This window comes from Sciurus carolinensis, chromosome 7 (genome assembly GCF_902686445.1).
Source record: "Sciurus carolinensis chromosome 7, mSciCar1.2, whole genome shotgun sequence".
Lineage (NCBI taxonomy): Eukaryota > Metazoa > Chordata > Mammalia > Rodentia > Sciuridae > Sciurus > Sciurus carolinensis.
In genome coordinates this window covers 112,419,526-112,444,923 of record NC_062219.1, presented here as the reverse complement: position 1 = coordinate 112,444,923, position 25,398 = coordinate 112,419,526, and the positions used below count along the sequence as shown (strand labels likewise).

The window sequence follows — 25,398 nt, the reverse complement described above, 5'->3', positions numbered from 1 at the left end:
CGAACGCCACCTGATAAGTCTTCCCAACTCTAGGGGGCGCCAGCTAAGCCTGGCCCAGCAGCCTCATCTGACAGCACTTTCTTTTCCATCCACCTGTACCTGAGGAATCGGAATCCGGCGGAAAGCAACTTTTTTAGGTTTGAGGTTCCAGATCACTGGGGGAAGAGAGTCAGGGGAGGGGAAAAAGTTGGGCAGGGTGGCTAACCTGGGAGGGTCCAGAAATCGGCCTGCACTAGGAAGTGAAACTTCTTTTCTATCCTCGAGGTACCGCGAGAATGGGCGGGGTCTGACTCGGGGCGGAAGTTAGGGGAGTGTCAGGAGCGAGGGGCGGGGTCAAGGGCGGGAAACCCAGTTGGGACTCCCCCGTGGGCAAGCTCTGTTTCGCGGTTTTCTCTCAGCGTTCGGCTCAGGCGAGATGTCCGTGGAACGGCTCCTGGCCCAGCTGTGCGGCACCAGCCCTGCGCGGCCACTCCCGCTGTGGGAGGGGAACACCACAGGCCACTGCTTCACCCAGCTGGTGCTCAGCGTCCTACCCCACGCGTTCCTCGCGGTGCTCAGTGCCTGTCACCTGGGCACCCCGAGGTAAGAGACCGCTTCAAGATATCTGTCCAATGTGTGCGAACAGACTTTGCCCGCAACCCACATCTCCCCTCAGTGTCACCAGAATTCCGAGATCTCTGGAGTAAGACAAGTAAAAGCCGAGTGTTACCACTTGGCAGCAGTGTGACCATTCTCGGGCAAATTACCTATCTTCTCTTAGTCTCATCATTGTCGAGAGGGTTAAATTAAATAATGCATTTAAACGTATAGTGCAGTACCTAGCATGTATTAAAGGCCGAATGCATGGTAGAAATCGCTCCTGTTGTAGATTTTAAGGTACCCAAATACAACTGTAATGAATTGGGTGAACAGTGTTCTAAGAAAGATGACGTGTGTGTGTGTTTCTTAATTGCAGTACTGGAAATCAAACCAGGGCTTCTTGCAAGCTAGGTAAGAGCTCTACCACTGAACTATACCCCCAGCCCAAGAAGGATGACTTGTGTTTATATTGTAGGGCTAGTTTCTCCACTTCCATCCATGAAACTTCAGTATTCCTAGGCTAAGAAAAGCATATGAAGACTCAGCTGCAGAGGAGGTAGTAGGTGAAGAACAAAATCAAAACTTTTAAGATTTCCCAGGTTTAGAGCTGAAAAGTGTGGGTGCTGAACTCACCTTGATCTTGTGCTTTGTTCTTGGATCACTACAGATGGCCAAAGGTAGTCTCTCTCTGGCTGCTGAGAAAGCAGGAAGGCAGTCTGGTCTCTGCCTTTGGGAATTCCTAGTTTGATGGAGAGAAAAGTATCTCTATCCAAGAGGAATTAGGAAGCTGATGAATCCCTGCCTTGATAGGAAAAGCAGCAGATCTGCTTGGTTGGGAAGGAATCCTGATTTGTCTTGTACATGAAAAGAGAAGAAAATCTAGAGCAGGTTGGTCTGCACAAGCATCCACAGCCTACTCAGAGGAGGCACTATTAAAAGTTGGCACAGGGCTGGGGAGATAGCTCAGTCAGTAGAGTGCTTGCACTGCAAGCACAAGTCCCTGAGTTTGATCCCCAGCACCACACACACACAAAAAAAGTTGGCACAGTCTTGGTCCAGCACAGTGGTGCATGCTTATAATCCCAGTTACTTGGAAAGGATTACTGGAGCCCAGGAATTCAAAACCAGCCTGGGCAATATATTGAGACCCCAAAACAAACAAAAAATGCCAGGTGTGTGGCATGTGCCTGTAATCTCAGTGACTCAGGAGGCTGAGGCAGGAGAACTGCAAGTTCCAAGCCAGTCTCAGCATCTTAGTGAGACCCTGTATCAAAATAAAACACAAAAAGGGCTGGGGATATGGCTTAGTGGTTAAGCACCCCTGGTTCACTCCCCAGTATCCAAAAAAGAAAAAAAAAAAAAAAAAAAAGGCACGGTCCTTTGGAAACTTACAGTGTAATGACAAGGTAGAAAAACCATCACGTACTCAATTGAAATTGTGGCTGTCACTTCACCTATTATGCTTTTGTGCTTTATGTAGAGAGATCTGGAATCTCAGGAAAGGATGCGAGAGCTCTTTGGGTATCGCCCCTCACTGCTCTCTCTACTGATGAGGAAAGTGAGATATAGGGAGGGAAGGGGACCTGCTGAGGTTAGGAGACTGGTTAATGACCTTGGGCTCTGTGTTCTTTTTCTGTCCCATACTTCAGAGGCTGATTTTCTATAACCCCTCCATATAACTGTCATCTGGGGGTCATTTAAGAAAACTCAAAGTATTTTAGTTTCCAGCTAAACTTTTTCAATAACCCAGCTCTGCTGCCAAAGGGCATGACATACTCAAGTCCTTTTTCAAGGCATTCTGATACTCATGTCTGCAGGTGTGTTTTTCTGTATTGATTCTTAATGTGGACCCTTTGTTTTTTAAAATAAAAAAACATTTTTTTTCTATGCAACAAGATAGAGACAAAACTGAAAAGACATTTTTCTTTAGCTAAAGGAATCACAAATTAATCCATGCCCCTTTTTACCATCAGTGGAAAGACAAAGAATAGAATATTCTGAGGCCTTATAAAATTTAGGCTGTTCTATTACAGTATAGAAGCTGTTTGTAAGAAAATTTCTGATTTATCTCATAAAGCTTTAGGTGAGTTTAAAGGTAATTTTAGGTCGATCTTTTGTAAAAATAAATATGTATCCTGTAGTGGTTATCTGTGTGGAAATTTGCATTTTTTTTTTTCTACTTACAGCCTTCATGGTAAGTACAGCTTTAACTCAAACTTGTTAATACCTGTGGTGAAAGAATGATCTGAAATGGTTTGGGTAGATTAGAAAGTGCCTTGGGTCAATTTGGGAAGGCTTCCTGGGAGAAAAGGCCCTGGGTTCCAAGGTAAAGCCAGGGGATGTAAGGATACTACGTGTAAGAAACGAAAGGGAGGTCATTCTCTCTAGGTGAGGGGCATGTCTGGGTCCTGAGCCATGACATGCCTTCTTTTCTCTCTTCCCTTTTGTCCCCAGGAATCCAAACTACATCCTACCCTGCAGTGCTGGCTGGTGCCTCCGAATTGGAGCTTCTTTTTTGCTCTCCATCTTCCCGCTGCTAGATCTCCTTCCAGTTGCCTTGCCACCAGGAGCAGGCCCAGGACCCTTAGGGTTAGAGGTGCTGGCAGGGTGTGTGGCAGCTATGGCCTGGCTCAGCCACAGCCTGGCTCTGTGGACATTAGCTCATTCACCTCATGGCCTCTCCCGGGGGCCCTTGGCCTTGGCTCTAGCAGCCTTCTTGCCAGCCCCAGCCCTAGTGCTTACCCTGCTCTGGCATTGCCAGAAAGGCACATTGCTGCCCCCACTTCTCCCAGGGCCCCTAGCCCGCCTGTGTCTTCTCATTTTGCAGCTGGCAGCAATCTTGGCCTATGGACTGGGTTGGGCAGCCCCCAGGGGGCCACAAGAATCCTGGACTCAAGAGCCCTTCCTGTCCTCTGAGGATCAGGAACCTGAGGTGTCTGAGGATGGGGAGAGTTGGCTGTCACGCTTCTCCTATGCCTGGCTGGCACCCTTGCTGACCCGTGGGGCCCATGGAGAGCTCCAGCAGGCTCAAGACACATGCCATCTCCCCCGCAGGCTACACCTAGCCTACCTGGCCCGTGCCTTTCAGGCACACTGGCGGGAGGGTGCCCGGCTGTGGAGGGCCCTATATGGAGCCTTTGGGCAGCGCTACCTGGCACTTGGACTGCTCAAGCTGGTGGGGACCATGTTGGGATTCTCAGGGCCTCTGTTGCTTTCCCTATTGGTGGGCTTCCTGGAGGAAGGGCAAGAGCCACTAAGCCATGGCCTGCTCTATGCCCTGGGGCTAGCCAGTGGGGCTGTGTTGGGCGCTGTGCTACAGAATCAGTATGGGTTTGAGGTACGCAAGGTGACACTGCAGGCACGGGGGGCCGTATTGAACATCCTGTACCACAAGACTTTACAGCTGGGGCCCAGTCGCCCTCCTGCTGGGGAGGCCCTCAACCTACTAGGCACTGACTCTGAGCGGCTGCTAAACTTTGCCAGCAGCTTCCATGAGGCCTGGGGCTTGCCCCTGCAGCTGGCCATCACCCTCTATCTACTATACAACCAGGTGGGCATGGCCTTTGTGGGTGGTCTGCTCTTGGCGCTACTGCTGGTACCTGTCAACAAAGTGATTGCTACCCGCATCATGGCCAGCAACCAGGAGATGCTACAGCACAAGGACGCACGGGTTAAGGTGAGGAGCTGCCATGATCACTCAGCCATCTGGAGACCCCACCCAGCATCCAAACACAGAGGAGACACATGAGCAGTGTCTCCACTTCACACTGCTCTCTTGTTCCCTGTCTCTAGCTTGTGACAGAACTGCTGAGTGGCATTAGAGTCATCAAGTTCTTTGGGTGGGAGAAGGCACTGGGGGCCCGAGTTGAGGCCTATCGGGCTCGAGAGTTGGGACGACTCCGAGTCATCAAATACCTGGATGCAGCCTGCGTGTACCTGTGGGCTGCCCTGCCGGTAGTCATTGCCATCATCATCTTCATCACCTATGTACTTATGGGGCACCAGCTCACTGCTACCAAGGTGAGGGCTGAGAAGGGAGAGGATGACTCTGGGAAGGCATGGGGCGGGCACCAGCAAGGAGACTGCAGTGGAGTGGAGATGTGTGCTCAGGCCCTCGGTACTGGCTGTGAAGGAACATAGGAAGATCCCTGCTGCCTCATCCCTTCCAAGCCAAGGGGGCACTGAAGTGACCTTCTCTGAGACCTTGGAGTTATAACCCTTCCCTCTGTGGAGGAGCTCCTTTTCTTCTTCTACTCTTCCTTCTCCAAATTCCTATCAGACCCAAGTTTACAATTAGATCCCTTTATCCTCAACCTAATGACCTTGGGGGAAAAATCCATAACCCAGTGATGGGTCTGGCCAGGGCCAGGTGTTGTTACCACTTAGAAATTCTGAGGTCTCGAGTGAGCTAGGTCTGGGCACCTGTAAGGATGCAGCCTGGAGGGCTGGGCTGTTGCTCAGTGATGGAACCTGCACTCCCCCAAACAACAGCAACAACAACAAAAATAATGCAACCTGGATCCCTAGAGGAACTGCTGGAGTTGCCACTTGTAACCCAAGAATTGCCCAGCTAACCCCTTAGCTCTCCCTACTCTGTTCTTTCTATAGACCTGTCCACAGGACCATCAGGAAAGCAGGCTGTCAGGTAGTTCCCAGGCTTTGAGTGATGCCTTCTCCCCTTCCACCCCACTCAGGTGTTCACAGCCCTGGCACTGGTGCGCATGCTTATTTTCCCCCTCAACAACTTCCCTTGGGTCATCAATGGCCTCCTGGAGGCCAAAGTATCCTTGGTGCGGATCCAGCATTTCCTTGACCTTCCAAACCACAATCCCCAGATGTACTACAGCTCAGGTAATGGAAAGGAGCAGGATGTAACCATCTGGGCACTATACATAGATGCTGTGGGGGGTAAGGGTCTGAAGCAGAGCAGAGCCAGATTGAGATTGAATTACTTTGGGCAGGTAGATGAAGGGCAAGTGACATAGCCCCAATTTATCCTTCCCATTCAGGCAAGCTGGTGGTAGATTAGGATCTTAAGTGGCTTCTTCCCTTTTCAGATCCCCCTGTAAGGCCATCTACGGTGTTGGAGTTGCATGAAGCCTTGTTTTCCTGGGACCCAGTTGGAACTAGCCAGGAGACCTTCATTAGTCACCTTGAAGTGAAAAAGGTTTGTTGGACAGATATCTTGGGAGAGTCCCCAGATAATGAGGGACATGGGGACTTGATGACAGATAAACAAGGGCTGGGCCAATCATACAGATAAACAAGGGCTGGGCCAATCATACCTGGATGTCTCTTCAGCTCTAATGACTGAGGAAAGGAGTGGAGGGGTTTGATGAGCAGGTTCCAGTCTAAGATGACACCTCATCTCTTTTTTTTGCTTTTGTTCCTGCAGTAGTGGGGATTGAACACAGAGGTGCTCGACCACTGAGCTACATCTGTAATCCTTCTTATTTTTTATTTTGAGACAGGATCTTACTAAGTTGCTTAGGGCCTCACTAGGATGCTGAGGCTGGCCTTGAACTTGTGACCCTTCTGCCTCAGCCTCCTTGGTCCCTCAGATTACAGGCATGCACCACTGTACCCAGTAACACCTCATCTCTGAATTTTATTTCTCTCTACACAGCTTTTTCAGAGTAGTTATACCTCTCCATAGTCTCTAGGCAGCTCACATCCTCCCAGTCTAGACCAATGGGTGCTTTTGCCTCCCTGTGTCCCTTACTGGCTACAAAATTCAGAACAGACCCCAGGGTTTATTCAGCATCTCCCCAGGCCAGGAACCTGGGGGAAAGGCCCAGCAATCCCTTTAAGGAAAGATTTTATATATGGGGTAGATGAGCCTCTACTGAGCCTGGTGAAAAGTAGTGAAACCTTGTGACTCATTCTACATAGTCAAAGAAGAGCTTATGACAGGAAAATTTCTGGTAAGAAGATGACTCCTGTTCACCCCAGTGCTGAGTTTTTCACTTTCTCCTGACCTCTGTCCAACCCCTTGCCCCACAGCTCAACCCAGAGTTCTCCAGAGATGGCTGAATTGCCTCTACCACATTTGGCTCACATTTCTGGCTTGGATTGTATGTTTTGTTTTCCCTCTTAGTTCAGGCAAGACAAGGCTGGAATTTTTCAAAGGAATTTTACTAATGTGTTAAGACTTTTTTTAATATGTAAGTCATAGAAACCACTGGAGCTAGCTTAAGCAAATAAGAATTTGTAATAAGGATATAGAGATGAATTGCAGAATCCAAAGGCAAGAATGCAACCAGATCTTAGAAACAATTCAGGACCAGGCCTCAGCTTGCAGTGTTCTCTGTCTTCTGTTTGCCTTGTTCCCTCTGTGGACCCACTCTCTACTCAGCAGGAGGTGTGACTGCAGAGAGCCCTTCCATTTGCAGGCTGCATCCAGCAAGAGGGAGAAGCTGTCTCTGGGACCTGATCCCACAATCCCAGGAAAGGTCATAGATGAGTCTGGTGCTCAGTTGCAAATGGGTCAACCCTGGCTGGCATTATAGGGCATCACAGACAAATGGGACTAATGAAGCTGGGCATGGTGGCACATCCCTGTAATCCCACAGGAGGCTGAAGCAGGAGGCTCCCAAGTTCAAAACCAACCTCAGCAACTTGGCAAAGCCCTAAGCAACTTAGCAAGACACTCTCAAAATAAAAAATAAAAAATAAAAAAGGGCTGGGGATGTGGCTCTTGGTAAGCACCTCTGGGTTCACCCTCCAGTACCAAAATATAAAAAAGGCGTTTCTGAGAAATGCTGGCCCATTTCTAAAGGATTTTTTTTCCTTTGTTGCGGGGGGATAGCTTTATGAATGTATGTTATAATTAAGAAATGAAGAGAGAACAAAATATTAAACTCAAATTACAGGAAAGGGCACCTGTGTAGAGCACTGCTCTTTGCCCATGGTTTTTGGAAATCTGGTGGCAGGTTGACTTTGCAGCCCAACATACAGGGCCCAAAGCCTGGAGTCTTTCCCTTACCTCTGCCCTTTGTGGGATGTCTGCCTCAGAGTATACCTAGAAGTTCTTAAGATGGTTTCCTCTCGTTCTCTCTGGCAACCTGCTTCCCTTCAGAGGACCTTTACACAGCCAGTGAAACTGAGAATAACTCTGAGTGGAGATGTAACACCTACCTCTCCAGATGAGACAGGGAGGCAGGCCCTGAGTGCACATCTCCTGTGAGGTGGAAAATTCTTTCCCCTGCACACTACCTAGGGCCTAGAGAGCCTCAGTGGAGAATTAACAGCCTAGAGCCTCAAAAGGGAGAGCACTGCCCCTTCTGTCCTTCCTCTGCAAACAGCGGGCACTGACTGTGATTTCTTTGCAGGGTATGCTGGTGGGCATTGTGGGGAAGGTAGGCTGTGGGAAGAGCTCGTTACTGGCTGCCATTGCTGGGGAACTGCACAGGTAATGGACCTCCAGTGCCTCCTGTCCTCAGATCTTCTTTAGTAAACACCTACTGAGCCCCTGCTATGCTTTTTGAGGGCCAGGAGTACCAAGAGGAGCAAGACATGACCCCTTTCCTGGAAGAGTTTTTAGTCTAGAAAGTGGGAGGTAGTTCGAATTGTCAAGAACTCACTTGATGAATTGTCATCATTGTCACACCAGAGTGCCATAAATGCTATAATAGATAGTGAAGAAAAAAGAGTAGAAAAACTATCCAGTGTCACCTATTCTTTCAGAGAATGTGGTTCTGCAGGGAGGGGATCTGGAGAGGAGTGGGTTTGAGGAGGCCTTGTTTTGAGGTGAGAATGAGCACAGTGTGGTGCCCCACTCTTCTCTGAGCTCCAGAACACATAGACATGTAGCTGCTTGCCTATAGTCAAAGAGCAGTTCTTTCTTCCCAGGCCAGAATGGGCCTACAGCCTCATTAGGACCCCTCAACATCAGAGGCCATCAACTCAGAGAGTCGTGTAACACCAAGGGGAACCATATGTAGAAGGCAGCAGTCTGAGGAAGTTTCTTGGAGGCAGAGGCTGGGCGTGGAGGGACCCAGTGGGGAGCTAGTCTCCATGATGCTGACCTGATTCTGCAGGCTGCATGGGCAGGTGGCAGTGTGGGAGCTATCCAAGGGCTTTGGCCTGGCCACCCAGGAACCCTGGATCCAGTTTGCCACCATCCGAGACAACATCCTCTTCGGGAAGACATTTGATGCCCAGCTGTACAGGGAGGTGCTAGAGGCCTGTGCCCTCAACGAGGACCTCAGCGTGAGTGCCTGACCTTGAAACTCTCATTGCCTGCTTTCTCCTGTGTCCCTGACACTTAAACTAGAGGTTTGCTTTTTTTGAAAGGGTTTGTTTGTACTCAGGCATCATTTATCTAGGACTGGTCCTCAGATTGGTCTTCCCAGAGGGTCCAGCTGCTTTGTTCCTCTTTCCCTATAGGGCCCACAGGGGTGGTGGTAGCTGGGTGCTGACAGAGCATCTGGGAGATCCCTGAGGTGGCCAGGGGGCCAGGCAAGTGTTCCCTATGAGGCTGTGCTCTACACGGGTCTGGCTTCTGGTTCCAATTCAGGAGGCCCTCCCCACTTCACTGAAAAGGTTTGGAAGCGTCAAGGTCTCCTTTGGAAAACTTGGGAAACCTGCCAAGCCCATTGGATCTCCCCTCCTCTACCAGTTCAGAGTACCAAGTTTATCAGGAAAGAGATTACAGATTTCTCCCATGATTTCTCCACCCAACCCCCATGTCTACCCCAGGACTCATTACCACTGCCTTTCCCAGATAAATATGGAACTTCCCTGGGATGGAAAACCATGACTTTGACCACAGTGTACCTTGTATTCACTTTTCATTTGTTTCTACATTAAGCATTTCCCAAATGTCTCCTGGGTCCTGGGTGTTATTCTAGGGACTAGGAAAAGACAACAAGGCTTTCTCTCAGAAGACTCAAAATCTGGTGAATCACATGTGCTTCCTCTGGTTATGCGGACCCTGTAGCTTAGTAGACTACTCCTGAAGCCACAGGAAAGCTCAGGGTACATTCCTTCTCTAAAAACCTATGAAAGTTTTCACCTCAGATTGGTCCATCATCATTCTTGCTGCTAAAAAGGCAGCATAAAGTTGGGCACAGTGGCACACTTAAAATCCCAGCTACTCAGGAGACTGAGGCAAGAGGATCCCACAAGTTCAAGGCCAGACTGGGCAATTTGGTGATATCCCCACCTGCCGCTGCATCTTAAAAAATTAAACAATTAAAAATTTAAAAGGTAAGGTAGTAAGCATCATTTGTGGTTGAGAATCTGGGTTTGTGTCCTGCCCCTTAGCAGCTCTGAGCAAGGTATTTAATCTGCCTGGGCTTTGGTCTCATCTGTCAAAAGGAAATATTGCCAACTTCGTAAGATCCATGGGGTTCATAGGCATAGATAATGCCTATGAAGTGCTAAGCACATAATAGGTGTTCAATAAATGCTAGATACTGTTGGAGTTATGGCTTGTCACCTCTGATTGACTCATCCCAAATGTAAATCCAATCCTAAGCACCCTAGCTCTCCTGATGCTTGTTATCTCTTTCTTCCAATGGTGCCTGCAAAGGGACAGGAAACAGAGGAGAAGGTATTTGGGGAGCTGACCACTGGGGTGTTTGTTTCATTAGATCCTGCCTGCAGGAGACCAGACAGAGGTGGGGGAGAAGGGTGTGACCCTCAGCGGGGGACAGCGTGCCCGGATTGCCCTTGCTCGTGCCGTGTACCAGGTAAATTCAAGAACAGGGTGTCAAGGGCAGGGAGGTGGAAGCAGTTCAGAGCTTTGGGAGCTTGACTGAGTGGGGGGATAGGAATATTTTCATTGACTTCTACACCTACATCCTCCCCCACCTCATGCTCATGACGTGTTAGCCATCCCATCCTCCTTTTGCAACTTTTTAATTGCAGAGTTATAGGCCTGAGGCACTGAGACCCTGTGCAGAACTGGCCCTGGGTCTCTGGTGTTGCTTGATTTGAGGGAAGTCCACCCTAAGGTCTCACTTCCTTCCCTATTACTGTGAGGGTAGCCCTCAGAGTTGCTCTCAACTGTCTTTGGTTGTGTGAGACCAGGACATACAAGACCTCTGTGCCTGACCTCTTTTAGGAGAAAACTCTCTATCTCCTTGATGACCCCCTGGCTGCTGTGGATGCAGATGTGGCCAACCACTTGTTGCACAAGTGCATCCTGGGAATGCTGAGTCACACTACACGGCTGCTGTGCACCCACCGCACTGAATACCTGGAGAGGGCTGACCTGGTGCTGCTTATGGAGTCTGGGCACCTTGTCCGGGCTGGTAATGTGGGGCAGGAGCCAGCCAGGTGAGGGAGGTGTATGCCCAGGTGTAATGGGGGAAGAGGGACAGGTGGATTTTTAAGTACAGACCATGCCACCCCTTCATATGTGACCTGAGTCCAGGTCTCACCTCCTCCTGCCTTCACAGAACTTGTTGAGGAAACTGGAGAACAGGAGGGAAGAGGCATGTCGTGGTGATGTGGGACTCAGAGGCTTTCTGACTGAGTACTCTTGGGAACTAGGAGACCCAGGATGTCAGAACAGTCTGATGTTCTCAGAGAGGAGAAAGCCATCAGGATTAGAACAGCATTTTGGTAAAGAAAACAAAAACCCCCAAAATGGAAGGATTATTATTCAGAGGGCTATAACCACCTGCAAGTTCACCAGGAGAGAAACAGGAAGAAATGAGGCTCAACTGGAATATCAGGAACTGAGTTCAGGAATTGAGAAGCTCTGTAGTAATGAGAGCTGAATCTGATCAGGGTGCTCATGCATGACTGATTCTTCTTTGTCCATCTGCTGGTTGGACTCTGGGTGCAGATGGACGGACTTGCTGAGTCCTGCTCAGAGTGTTGGGGGACACAGAGCAGCATTCCACTAGGATGGGTTAGGGAGGAAGGCCAAAGAAAGGTGGAGATGGGCAAGGTGTTGCATGTCTGTAATCCCAGCAACTCAGGAGGCTCAGGTAGGAGGATTGCAAGTTTGAGGCCAGCCTGGGCAACTTATGAAGCCCTATCTCAAAATAAAATTTAAAAAAGGATTGGGAGGGGCTGTAGTTATAGCTCTGGTGGAGCGCTTGCCTAGCAGGTGTGAGCCACTGGGTTCCATCCTCAGCATCACATAAAAATAAATAAGGGTATTGTGTTCATCTACAACTAAAAAAATACTAAAAAAAAAAAAAAGGGAGGACGTTGTGGAGGTAATTCAGTGGTAGAGTGCCCTTGGGTTCAACCCCTAGTACTAAAAAGAAAAAGAAAGAAAAAAGATAGAATTGTACACACAGTTAGAAAGGCGTAGTATAGGCACCCAACAGTGCCTTCTAAACTCCCTTTCTACCTTCCAGGACCTCCTTCTGAGATTCTGCCATTGGTACAAGCTGTCCCCAAAACCTGGGCTGAGAATGGACAAGAGCCTGACTCAGGTGTGACCCAGAGGTGGGAAGAAAGGGCTTGCTTTTCCCCAATACACCCTAGAGATTTTTTTTCCCAAGACTTGCCTACTCCTCTGAAACACCAACAGTTTGAAAATGATAGTTTTCCGCTATCATCCTGCAAGCTTAATTCCTCCATGATCTCCTTGATTCTCATAGCCAAGGCCCTGTCAGTACAGCACCCAGAGAAAACAAAGGAAGAACTAGAGTTGGAGCAGAACGAATCTGGCCGCCTGCTGCAGGAGGAAAGCAAGAAGGAGGGCGCCGTAGCCTTGCATGTATACCGTGCATACTGGAGGGCTGTGGGCCAGGGCCTGGCCCTCGCCATCCTCCTCTCTCTGCTCCTTATGCAAGGTGAGAATGTATCCTGGAATACCTAACGACCCCACTGCCCCATCCCATCGCCATCACCTTGTGCTAATCATCACAAAGCCCAGACACTCACCGAACATAGGCAGTAGTTGAGACAAAAGGCATTCCCCATATCCCGCATTCTGAGAAAGTCCATGGCGCTAAAGCTCTGCACTCCATAGGGGTCTTCTGATATGCCCCCAACATGAGCCCCTTTCTGCAAATTTGAATTCATGCTATTCTTAGAGCTGAAGGGTGATAGAACTAGGAAAGAAGCTCACACTAGGGAGGGTGAAGAAGAGGGGCAAGGAGGGGAGGTCCAGGCAGTTGCAGAAGGGTAGGAAGCTGAGTCAGGGACAGAGGAAGAAGATATTTGAACAGAACCAAAGAGATGAGTCTCTCACAACTTTCTCCTCCCATCCCCATTCAGCCACATGCAATGCTGCGGACTGGTGGCTGTCCCATTGGATCTCTCAGCTGAAGGCAGCCAGGAATAGCTCCCAGGAGGGGCTGGCCTCCACCAGCCCGGGCTTCTCCAGGCTTTTCTCTGCACAGCTGCTCCTCTTCTCCCCCGGAAGCCTCTAGTGAGTGGCTGGGGCTGGGAGTAGGCCTGTTGCTCCGAGTGGCTTCCAGGGAAAAAGCGAGGGTTGAGGGCTGGGTGTTTCCAGGGCTTTGTCTCCTGGAGGGTGGAGACAAGTGGTCTGGGGGAGGGTAGGGACCCCCTGAATGGCCCTACTTTGGATTACCCATAACCCCTTCCCACTACCCAGCACCCCAGTGTTCCCATTACCCAAAGCTGCCCCCAATGGCTCTTCAGACGTCCGTTTCTACCTCACCGTATATGCGACTATTGCTGGTGTCAACTCTCTCTGCACCCTTCTCCGGGCAGTGCTCTTTGCAGCAGGTACCCTCCAAGCAGCTGCCACCCTGCATCACCGCCTACTGCAGCGAGTCCTCATGGTGAGGGGATGGGAGGGTGTGGGGGAGTGCATGGGCTGCACTCAGGGAGCATCATACATCCCTAGTCCTCAGAAGTAAACAGCCCCTCACAGATGGGTGCAGCACTGTGGCAACCTCTGAAACTCGGGGAGACCACAGAGCAGAGTAGCTTCTGGATTCCAATTCAGTGACTTAAACCTATAGTTTTCTCATTTGTGAAATGGAGCAAATAAGAGAACCTTCCTCAGGGTTACTTCAGTTTTGGATTTGAAGTACTAAGCGTTGACCTTTTAGTTTGTGCAAGATCCCTCTTCTGTCTCATTTGTTTATCCCTTTATATCTCCATACCCTATTTCCACTTCCCCTCCTTTCCCTGAAAAACAACCATTTCCAGTGGGTTTAGTATATATCTTCTTGTGTCTGTTTTGCAAAATGCCTATATTTTATGTGTGTATCTTTTTAATTTATGTAAATGATAACTGCGTTAGAGCTCACATTCTGTATCTTGCAGTTTTTATTTAGGGCTGTTTCTAAGATCCATCCTTGTTGCTAAGTGTATATCTAGTCTACTGCTTACTTATATATTGGATTACACTAACTAGCTCATAGAAAGTGCTTAGGATAATGCCTAACACAAATAAGTGCTCATTTAGCAATTATTATTATCATTGTTGTTATTATAGAGTCTTTTCTTGTCCATTATTAGGACCTTACAACTCTCTCTATACCCTTCTCTGGGCAGTGCATTTCACAGATGAGGAAACTGGGAGTTGACCTGGCCGAGGCTAGTTCTGTGGAGAGCCAGTCTGTACACCCAGCACTGCATGGCTCTTTCTAGTACCTGTTGGGGAGCAGCTACCCTGCCCCTTCTCCAGGAGCCAAGGAGGATGTGTGCTGTGAAGGAACTGCTGATTTCTTATAAGTTGGCCTTAGGAGGTGCTTCAGAAGTCACTTGACTTAATCCTCTGCCTAAAGATAGGACTATTAGGGCTGGGGAGATAGCTCAGTTGGCAGAGTGCTTGCCTGTGAAGCACTAGGCCCTGGGTTCGATCCCCAGCACCGCAAAAAAAAAAAAAGATAGGACTATTAAAGAAGAGGAAAAAGAAAGGACTGTTCCCAAAGCAAAGGCAGGCGAGGGACAGGGAAGGTAGGGAAAGGAAAGAGCTATCTATCTTTGAGACCATAACTCCCAACAGTAATCCAAATAGCTAGCAATTATTGAGCACTTATTCTGTGCCAGGCTATCAGGGCTAAGCACTTGAATCCTGCGAACCTGGACTTTACTCCTACTAATAGCCCTGTGAGGTATGGTTCTAGCATGGTCCACATTTTTCAGATGAGAAACAAGGACCATTGAGAGATAAATGTGTCCTTTGCATGGGGTCTCATGTCTCCTAACTGGCAAAGCTGGAATTTGAGTTGCAGCCTGATTCCAGAGCCTGAGGTCTTAACCATGACTTTGAGTGATAATAGTTACCACTCTATCTAGTCATAGGCAATTAAGCTGTTCCTCCTGACATCTAACTAGATCCCATTCACTGGCCTAAAGCCCCTATCTTCTGGATAAATATTAGCTCCCTACCCTTGAAAGGTCAGTAGGTATGTCTGGCTCAGAGTAGGAGGAATGGCCAATATGGCCTCATAAGGTTGCCACTGGCCAGAGGAATTAAAGAGCCTTTGTCCCCAGGCTCCTTCTCTATTTTACACCCCACCTCTCCCAGGGCTGCCCACCAACCCCTTTTCTCCAGACCCTACATCCTCTTCTAGGCACCAGTGACTTTCTTTGACTCCACTCCCACGGGCCGGATCCTAAACCGCTTCTCCTCTGATGTGGCCTGTGCGGATGATAGCCTGCCCTTCCTCCTCAACATCTTGCTGGCCAATGCAGCAGGCTTGCTGGGTCTCCTGGCTGTGCTGGGCTCTGGCCTTCCCTGGCTGCTGCTGCTCTTGCCACCTTTGAGCATCATGTACTACCGCGTGCAGCACCGCTACAGGGCCTCCGCACGGGAGCTGCGTCGCCTGGGCAGCCTCACCCTGTCTCCACTCTATACCCACCTGGCTGACACCTTGGCTGGCCTCCCTGTACTCCGGGCAGCTGGGGCCACCTACAGGTGTGTGAAGTCTGCCTTTCTCAGCCACAGCTCAGGGGGTAAGGTGTGCTTTGGGGAGGAGTGAGGAGATCCCTGAAAAGAGGCACATGTGGGGTAGGAGGATCTGGACCTTCTGGGAGTGAGGGTACTAAGGTAAAGGAGGAAAACAGAAGAGAAGTAAGGCAGAGCAGGCCCCCTTCAAAAGAACAAGTGGGCATCTCTGCCTCCCTGGGTGAGGGCAATGGGTGTGTAAATGGCTCTCAAGGAGGCAGACTATAAAGGAGTCTGGGTGGGTCGATGTAGCAGTGGAATAGCCTCACTTCCCTCCTGGTCTTCCCCAGGTTTGAGGAGAAGAACCAGCAACTCCTAGAGCTAAATCAGAGGTGCCAGTTTTCTTCCTATGCCACAACACAGTGGCTGGACATTCGACTACAGCTCATGGGGGCAGCAGTGGTCAGTGCCATTGCGGGCATTGCCCTGGTGCAGCACCAGCAAGGCCTCGCTAACCCAGGTACCACCCAACCCTTCAGCCTTACCCCAGGAGCAAGTCATTCCAACACCCTGCACTACTCCCCTACCAACTCCCCTCCCACGTGGGGTTCCCTGTGAGAATGTCTCATCATTATCACCGCCACTTTAGAGCTGAGGAAACTGTCTCCAGGAGTGACTTGTTCTGGTAGTGTAGCATCTTCCCTGTTCCCATCCCTGAGTCACACCACCCTGCCCCCAGCCCACCTCAGTCTTCCACCTGTCACCCCTCATGGCTTCTCTGCACCACTCTGCTCCCTGGCAACCAGCTGCCTATGGTCCTGATCTAGGTCCTATCATCTGCCTGCTTCTTTGCCAACTTCCTTTAACCACCCATAGTCCACAGCTGGGATTCTCCTATTGTGTTCCCTACCTCCCACACATGTCCCCGTGTCCAGGCCTACCCCAGCAGCTGGTGTTCTTCTCCCCAGGGCTGGTGGGCCTGTCTCTGTCTTATGCCCTGTCCCTGACAGGCCTGCTCTCAGGCCTGGTGAGCAGCTTCACGCAAACAGAAACCATGCTAGTGAGTGTTGAGCGCCTGGAGGAGTACTCCTGTGAACTGCCTCAGGAGCCTCAGGGACAGCCACTGCAGGTAGGCGTGCACCCCACCCCAAACCCCAGTCCAAGTTCCAGATCTGTGCAGGGTCTCCTGAAGGCCTCAGTCTCCCCCGCCCCCCCACCCCCAGCTCCTTTCTTTTTGCTTAGCTCCCTTAGCTTCTCTGCATGATCCCAATTTACCATGTCCCTCATCTCTGCATTCAGCCTCCCATCTCTCCCCATCCCCCCCACCACCTTTCCTCTCATACCACCCATTTCTCATTATTCTCCCCTCTGTTCACCCTCCAGCCCCATCCTTACTCTCATTCTTCATCTCACCCATTTCCCTCCATCTCCTACTCATGTACTCCCCTTTCCCATGCAGGGCATCAGCTGGTTGACCCAGGGAAGTGTGGAGTTCCAGGATGTGGTGTTGGTGTACCGGCCAGGGCTGCCAAATGCCCTGGATGGGGTGACCTTCCGTGTACAACCTGGAGAAAAGCTGGGCATTGTGGGCCGCACAGGTTCCGGCAAGTCGTCCCTGTTTTTGGTGCTGTTCCGGCTGTTGGAGCCCAGTATGGGGAGAGTGCTCCTGGACGGCATGGACACCAGCCAGCTAGAGCTGACTGAGCTCAGGTCTGGGGGGAGGAGGTTGGTGAAAAGGGAAGAGGGCAACCAGACTACTGGCACCTAGAGGAGGGCACAGCTAGAAGGTTTCTATACTCTCAGGACAGCCGGGGTCAATCAAGGGATAAGGTGGAGAAGATGAGCAGGTAAAGATAGCAAGCTTCTGCTTAGGTGCAGACTCAGTCATTGGCCTCAGGGTCTTCCTCACCCTGACTCAGGCCATATTTTCAGCTTCATCTTTCTTGGCTCCAATCCAGACACTAGTCACTGCCTTCTATATCAGAGGTTCTAAGGAAACCTTATGGTCCCTTGACCCTCAAGCTCAATAGGCAGTTGTTGGGACAACTGGATACCTGTGCCACAAGTGGCTTCGTCTGGGGCCTCAACCCCTGGCCCCAGGTTAACCTAGTATTTTCTTTAAGTTCCATGATGTGGAAAAGGGAGACAAGCCGTGTGCTAAGCCTGCACACATGACCACTCCCTGGCCCTGCCTCTTCTGTCTAAGTTTTGGCCTTACCTTCGAGCTCAGCCTCATAGTTCCTCAAGACCCAAACTCCAGGCCCTTCCACCTGGAAGTACCCCTCCCCATGTAGCCACTTTGGTCTTTCCCTGCCTAGCCACTTCTGTCCCTGTGTGTGCCACACAATTTAGCCCATTCATCTTCTCGGTTATTTTTTTGAACCTCATTTTTTTGTACCTGGCTGCTTAAGGGCAGAGTTTAGGCCTTTGCCTTCTTTGGTTTTACTCACAGTGCCAGCATAGTTCGGGGTGCACAGCTAACTGAGTGGCCAGTTAGCAGAGAGGGGTTGGGAAGCAGAGGGAGTGGTATGCAGGTCTCGTCCCAGGCTTTCCTGGAAGAACTAGCCCATAGTTAAAACCTGTGCTGCCAGCAGAAGTGGCCACATCTCCAGCCCGGATCCCTTGTCCTTGTCCCCCAGGTCACAGCTAGCTATCATCCCCCAGGAGCCCTTTTTGTTCAGTGGGACTGTTCGGGAAAACCTGGATCCCCAGGGCCTGTATGAGGACAGAGCCTTGTGGCAGGCCCTAGAACAGTGCCACCTGAGTGAGGTGATCATCTCCATGGGTGAGTGCTGGGTCCTGACCCTGACAGCAGGGAAGGAACAGGGAGAGTCTGCCCCACAATGAACATGCTCCACCTTACAGGTGGTCTGCTTGGCGAGCTGGGTGAGGGGGGCCGGAGCTTATCCCTGGGACAGAGGCAGCTGCTGTGTCTGGCCAGGGCTCTCCTCACAGATGCCAAGGTAAGGTGAGAGGGAGAGACATTTGAGAGGATCAGGAAGCAGGCAGGGGATGTGTCAGGGTGAATAGGTGGGGAAAAGTTTCAAGGGAGAGCTGGCTGTGGAGAGCTATAGGTATGTACTGGGCTATAGGTCCCCATGCCTCCCCTCCTCCCTCCCTTCCCTCAACATACATTCCAGGTCCTGTGCATTGATGAGGCCACAGCAAGTGTGGACCAGAAGACAGACCAGCTGCTCCAGCAGACCATCTGCAAACGCTTTGCCAATAAAACAGTGCTGACCATTGCTCACAGGTGTGCAAGTATCCAGACTAAGACTAATCAAGGAGGGCTGGGGTTGTGGCTTGTGGCAGAGCACTTGCCTAGCATGTGTGAGGCACTGGCTTTGATTCTCAGCACCACATAAAAATAAATGAATAAAAAAAGGTCTAGCAAAATATATATATATATATATATACATATATATATATATATATATGACTTATCAAGGACTGCAGTGGCATGGACCCAGAGCCTGCCCTCAATATTTTCAGGAACCCAAGGATCTGGGCCCATGGATCTCAGCTCCTCTTTTTCCACACACTGTTCTGGGCTCTTTATAGCACATTTTCTGAGGGAACTTTGTAGTCCCTTCCCAGCATGGAGCTGGTGACTAATGCCTGCAGGGACACACCTCTGCAGTCCTGAGGGGTGGGGACAGACAGCAGGTCAACTTTCTCCTTCAGGGCATTGTCCTCTATTCTGCGCACTGACCACCTTCTCTTACACAGGCTCAACACAATCCTGAACTCGGACCGGGTGCTGGTGCTACAAGCAGGGAGGGTCGTGGAGCTGGACTCCCCCTCTGCCTTGCGTAACCAGCCCCACTCACTATTCCAGCAGCTGCTGCAGAGCAGCCAGCAGGGAGGCCCCTCCTCTCCTGGAGGACCCTGAGCCCCACACTGCACCCTCCAGAGTTCTCTCCTCCAGGTGACCAGAAAGGGCTTGCTGCCTCTCCTCTGTGGCTCTACCTCTCCCGCACTTCCCAGAGGAGAAAAGGGCAACCTAAGTTCCTCGATGGAAACCACTCCCTGAGGGCAGAGTGCCGAGCCTTCCTCAGAATCAGGCCTCTGCTCTGGCCCTCTTGCACCTGTGACTTTTAGATGGGTTTTTCTGGCACAGGAGCCCATTGCATTTCATGGTTTTATTTGATAAAATTGCTATCTTACATTCTGTATATTAAAAAAATAATATTTCTGGTGCAAGGCTGAATTCTCTCCTCAGTATATATACCCAAACTGAGGGGTAGCAAGAAAGGACCACTCCAGGCTGAGGTGTGGAGGGGGTAAGGAAGGGGGCCAGAAAGCCCCCACCTCCATCACAGTGCTGTGGTCTTTCCAGGCTCAAGGGGCAGGTCAGGTGGCAGGGGGAGCCCGGCCGGCAGCATGCTAACCTGACACTCCTGGTCCTGCCGTGCTGGGGCATAATGTGGGGCAGGATAGCAACAGGGTCCTGGGGGACAGATGCCCCGGCGCCAAGCCCTCAGGGTCAACAAAACAGTGGACAGGACCAGGGCAGCAGTGAGGGCCCCAAACACGACCAGGGCCACCAAGCTAGACTCACCTAGCCCGGCTTCTTGCCTCCGCACTACCTCCTTCACAGAGATCCGCAGAAGACCCGCCCCCACACTGTGGGAGGCTGGCCCTGTGGCAGGTACCACCACAGCTGAGGTGGGTCCTAGGGGGGTGCCCACGGTGGTGGCAGGGTCTGGGACAGGTAAGAGAAGCTCACAGGTCTTGCCACCATAACCACTGGGGCAGAGGCAGTCAAAGTCGTGGACACGGTCCCTACAGCGAGCCCCTCTCTGGCATGGGCGGCTGGCACAGTCATCCAGGTTGATGGTGCAGAAGCGTCCAGCAAAGCCCTCAGGGCAGAGGCAGGAAAAGCGGTTTATGCCATCAAGGCAGGTGGCACCATTAGCACAAGGCCGCATCAGGCAGTCGTCTACATTCACCTCACAGTGGGCACCCACAAAGCCTGCCAAGCAGCGGCACGTGAAGTTGAGGGCAAAGCCCTGGTCGTCCTGGCACTGCCCGCCGTTCCGACATGGGGAGCTGCAGTGGGGATGGGAGAGGATATTGATAGCAACTTCTAACACCTGCAGGATAGCCTCGGTCAGCATCCTGACCGCTACCCCCACCCCCTTCCTAGCTGTGTCACCTTGGGCTACTCTCTCTGGGTCTCAAATATCTCATTTTAAAAATGAGAATAAAAATAGTACTCAGCTTCACAAACTGTGAGGGTTAAATGAGAGAATCCAATGTCAAGCAGTTAGCACAGGGTCTGGCCCAAAGGCAGGACTGAGGATAAGTGTGCTATTGTTACACCCCCAAGCTCTTATCCTGAAGCAGAAACAAGGACAAGTCCATCCCTGCAGGGCTGTTTCATCATCCATACAAAGAGGTATAAGGCTGCTGTGTGGGACATCTTAAGGGCTGCATGCCAGCTTCTGTTCCCTCATCCTCTCACCCACCTTTCCAACCAGAGCTGTCATACATTATCTCTTCCACCTCCAGCTCCTATAGCTTGTTGAAGAAATGGCTCAGAAGACATAAGAAAATTTGAAAAACAAACCCTGAGCCAGGGGTTTTATTGTGGGGTGTGGTCCTGTGGGTCTGTCCTCAGTCCTCCTGGCTCTCTACAGTCCTGCCTCTTTCATCCTATTACCAGATTGTACTCTTAACATCTCCACAAGCCCAGCACTCACCCTGCCTGCTCACAGGGTCCGGCCTTGCGCTCACAGTCATGCCCATGGAAGCCTGGTAGGCACACGCAGTGGTACTCACCACCCCCGTCATACACACACTGGCCTCCATTCCGGCAGGGGGACTGAGAGGTGCAGATGTGCTCATCTGGAGAAGAGACACAGAAGGCTCTTGGATCACCCCTCATATCTGGTTGTCAGAAGTGCCCAGGCCCAACATGACTAGCCCTTCTGGACCCAAGGCTCTGTGGGTGTGGCTCATACTACAAAACCCACCCTAGGCTGGGATGGTGTATTGGGGGAAACCACAATGAAGTTGGAGTCAGGAGGCACCTGGCAGTTTATTTTAAACTGACTTTGGGCAAGCGATAGCTTTTCTGTGAACCTGTTTCCTCATGTGTAAAATGTGTACAATTTTTAGCAGCATCATTTCCAACCTCATGGAGTTATGTATGCTGAGGGCAAATTCATACAACAGGTAGGTATGAAACAGGATAAATTACCATGTATTTGAGGATTTAAAGCAGAACACAACAGGTGCTCAATAAAGACTGATGAATATTCTAAGACTCAAGGACTCCCCAACAAACAACTTCTCTCCCCCCTACCTTTGTCGCAGAACTTGCCTGCCCAGCCACTATGGCAGATGCACTGCCAGGGCTGGTGGCAGGTACCATGCTGACAGCCAGGCATTCTCACACAGCGCTCACAGTGCAGCCCCTCCCAGCCTGGGTCACACCTGACAGGAAGAAGCACAGGGTAAGGGTTCTGGGGCAGAGGTGAGGGGTGTAAAGAAGTGGAGGAGGCAGCACCAGAGCTTCTTGAAACCAGGACATATGACCTCCCCTAGGGGAACATGGAACTGTCTCAGGTAGGTGTAGGTCTATGCAGGATCATAGGACACATACGGAATCAGACATCAACATTCAAGTCCTGGTTCTGTACTTTGTCTAGACTTTCTGAATCTTAGTGTCCTCACCAGGAAATTGAGGATGCACCTTGCAGGGTTATGTTGAGGAAGAAATAAGATCATATCTGTAAATGCCTCCAGTACCACTTGTGACATGTCTAATGTGTTTACAACCATTTAAGCCAAAAGTGACCTTGAAAGGTCATCAGGGCTATCTTTCCATTGAATTACAAAGCAAACACCTAATGTATTATTTTAAAGCCCTCCCAAAAATGTAGAGTCTCCAACACTCTCAGTTCGTTGAGCAACCTGCCTAAGCTCATTTCTTATGTCCACTTTCTTCCTGCTACTGAATTGACCCACCCTCCACCCCAGTGGGTCAATTGCTCCACATCATCTAGAAAGAGCCTCTTACATCACAAGTGCAGCTCCCCAGTTACCGCTCCTGAAACCTCTCTTTCCTAAGCTACACCTCTATTTATCTTCCCCTTTCCTCGTGGCTCTCAATCTCCAAACTCTCAAGCTTCAGGTCTCCCTTGAGATGTCTTGAAGAGCAATGTTTCAGAATCGCTGGGTCAGACTGGGGAGAGAAGTGAGAGATATAAACTAGAAAAAGCAAGAGAGAGGCAAGGCCAAGGGGAATGGAGGGGTGCAGAGGAAGCTGACCACATGTGACATAAGAAGTGATAGGGTGAACAGTAGGGTCTTAAACCCCTGGCTGTGGGTGTGGAGTTCTGGGAAATGCAAAGTAAAGGGTTTGGGGCCTTGCTCAGGATAGGTACCTGCAGGAGCCATCAGGTGCACAGCAGCCGTGGGCCAGGTCACAGTGAGAGCTGCAGTCATCCCCTAGAAGAGATTGATTTCGAAGGGGTGAGTACGGGCCGGGGTTCAGGTTCCTGGGATGTGAACTCAGGAGAGGATTCAGGGTTCTAGTAATTGTGTGGACTCAGTCCTGGGCAGGGCAAGCAGACACACCCCACTTTAAAGGGAGGACCAAGATCTCGCCAGGTCCGCAGGTCAGGGTAACTGCAGTGCCGTCTCTGGCCAGCAGAGGTCAACGTACAAGCTAGGACTGCCTGACAGGGACGCGACTGGGGCCCCAGGGCTGGCTCACCTCTGACAGGCTGACCCGATGCCCCCAGGATGCACAACAGGCACACGAAATGTAGGCGGCGGCAACCGCTGGGCATGGTCAGCGTCGGCCCCAGGAGGGACCGACGGATGGACAGCCAGATGTGTAGACACCTGTGGGACCGCACTGGCTGGGAGGCGGCGGGACGCGGAGATAGCGGCACGGATATAGGTTCCAACTGACAAGAGCCGACGAGGGAGCAGGGCGCCGGGACAGAAGAAGTGGATGTGGGTAGCGGGAACCTGGTACGGGAAAGGGTTAAGCAGAAGAGGGGACTGGAGACCACTCCGGAGAGTGGTCTGCAGGAAGGAGGCGAAGGATGGACAGCGCCAAAAGAGGCCAAGGCGCGGGAATGGCTGGGGGCTGGCGGGGATCGTGGTCGGGACCAAGGGGTTTGCGGGGACAGGGACAGCACTGAGAGGCATTCTCGAGCACGGAGGGAATGTGGGGGCCAGAGAAGGGACTGTTCCCGGTTCCCGGTTCCCAGCAGTGAGCAGCCTCCTCCCCGCACCTACGACACCCACCCTCTAGGATTGGCTCCCACGTTCCCTTCCTAGCTCAGCGCGCTCGGCTTGGCGGCCGCTCAGGGCCTGGAATCCCCACAGCGCTTAGCCCCGCGCGCCCCTGTGCTCACCTCCGGCTGGGAGGCGGTGTGTCCCGGGCCGCAGAACGAGGCTGGATCCGACGGGCTCAGCCGAGGGGCTGGATAGGGACGCGAGGCCGCCCCTAGCTGGTCTCGGGGCCGGGCGCCGAGGCGGCTGCCATGCCAGCCGAGCAGGGCTCGGGAATCTGGGGCTCGAGGCGACCCCGAGCGGTGGCGGCGGCGGCGGCGGCGGCTCCTCGCGCGTGTTCGGCCCCCTGCCAGGGGCGGCGTGTGCCGGCGGAGCCCGCCTCTCCCGGCTCCGGGCCGCTGCCGACCCGCCCCCCGCCCTCCCGCGTCCAGCGCCCACCCCCAGCCACGCACGGCCACACCTCACTCGCACGCCCGCCCCAGCCCCGCGCCCCTGGGCCCCAGCCCTCCGCGCCCACCCGACCTCCCCGAACCTCGCTTCCAGCAAGGAAAATGAGGAAATCTTGGGAGTCTAAAAGGGTACACGCTGTGAGGTGCCGGCCAAAGGTGCGTGTCCCTGCTGTTATCCCATCTCCCATCCCTGCTTTCCTGACCCGTGCCCCTCACCCCACGCCCCACCTCCGCTCTCACCAGTCGACTGCCCATCACGCTTCTCATATCCCACGCACACTCAGGGCGCACTTGCTCCCCGGCCTCCTACTGTCACCAGCCCACGCCTCCCTCCCCTCCACCCCGCTTGTAGAACCTTCCTCACTGGCTTCTTCTGTCAGCTCCTTTCCTCCTCGTCTGCCCCCCCATCCCCACTTCTTTCTCTCATCATTACCAGCTATAACCTTCCAAGATCAACACATACCTATCTAAATATCAGCCCGGTTCACCTCTCTATCCTTCTTCATCAGCCTAAGTCTTTCCACCCCGTTGCTTCCCGTACCTCTAGGAAGCCTCCTTGAACTGGGAACGCCCCTGACTCTGTCAGTGTGTCACCCCAACTTCCTGCCTCTGGACCCCATTGCAACTGTTCTTGGCCTCAGGTTAATCATCCACTACCCCAACCCATAGTTCATGTTAAGAGTTTTCTAGGGAAGGGTGGGGGAGAACTGTTCTAGGTCTCTTACCCATCCCTGCTAATGGCTTAGACATCTGAGAAAGATAAGAACCTGAAATGTAGTTTCTTGTTTGCCCAGGGCAAGAGTGCAGGAAGTCAGGAAGGTTGCCTCCCATTTCTAGTCCTTCTGATGGAAATTTTGCCATCTTTAAATTCAAAACGTTGGAATGAATCCCTAGCTTTGCAGAGCAGCTTTCCATAGACACCTCCACAGGGGCAGAGCACCTGTGTTCATTTTCACTGAACAGTCTTCACTGAGTGTAGCACCCAGGCTCTCCCCAGCTCTCTACCAAGTTGACTGTTCACTTCGATCCCCTTTCATGAAGAACTTTATGAGTTTGAATAGTGACATGGCTCTATCATTTATTTTGTTCTAAAATATTTTTCAGCAAAAAATTATAAACCATAATGTCAAAGATTACTGTAGGCAAAATAGATTATGGTATTTCAACACTTTGTGATTGTTAAAAGTCACCTTTCTGAAGTCTAAAGATGTCCAAAAAGCTAAGAATATGTTAAGTGAAGTCGGGAACAAGAAACAAAGTAGAACCTACTTCAATATTGGCAATAGTGCTCTCTGGATGGTAGGATTATAAGGTTTTTACTTTTTTTTCTTATTC

General features: G+C 51.3%; 2 protein-coding genes across 6 annotated transcripts; one reads left to right on the top strand and one right to left on the bottom strand.

The window, feature by feature from the left end:
* Positions 1–19,556, top strand: Abcc10 (ATP binding cassette subfamily C member 10). Of its 5 annotated transcripts, none has more exons than XM_047558793.1 (22): positions 1–137; positions 399–582; positions 3,034–4,255; positions 4,372–4,599; positions 5,274–5,430; positions 5,637–5,746; positions 7,911–7,990; positions 8,619–8,790; positions 10,176–10,274; positions 10,649–10,838; positions 11,901–11,978; positions 12,147–12,341; positions 12,769–12,922; positions 13,109–13,298; positions 15,045–15,388; positions 15,709–15,878; positions 16,327–16,487; positions 16,818–17,068; positions 17,998–18,143; positions 18,224–18,321; positions 18,499–18,611; positions 19,088–19,556. In XM_047558793.1, exons 2-22 carry the CDS (start codon positions 416–418, stop codon positions 19,248–19,250), a joined length of 4,488 nt encoding a protein of 1,495 aa, XP_047414749.1. In that variant the 5' UTR covers positions 1–137; positions 399–415; the 3' UTR covers positions 19,251–19,556. The 5 variants fall into 5 exon arrangements, with proteins under 5 accessions (XP_047414749.1, XP_047414746.1, XP_047414750.1 ...); XM_047558790.1 differs by having other exon boundaries at positions 16,818–17,083; XM_047558792.1 differs by lacking the exon at positions 1–137 and adding an exon at positions 201–264 and having other exon boundaries at positions 16,818–17,083.
* On the bottom strand, positions 19,492–24,005 carry Dlk2 (delta like non-canonical Notch ligand 2). Its single transcript, XM_047558795.1, has 6 exons — positions 23,737–24,005; positions 23,085–23,344; positions 22,753–22,816; positions 21,669–21,799; positions 21,064–21,208; positions 19,492–20,410 (listed from the first exon to the last, which is right to left on the bottom strand). The coding sequence occupies exons 2-6, from the start codon at positions 23,158–23,160 to the stop codon at positions 19,675–19,677; spliced, it is 1,152 nt and encodes a 383-aa protein (XP_047414751.1). The 5' UTR covers positions 23,161–23,344; positions 23,737–24,005; the 3' UTR covers positions 19,492–19,674.
* Between the last annotated feature and the right edge of the window lie 1,393 nt (positions 24,006–25,398).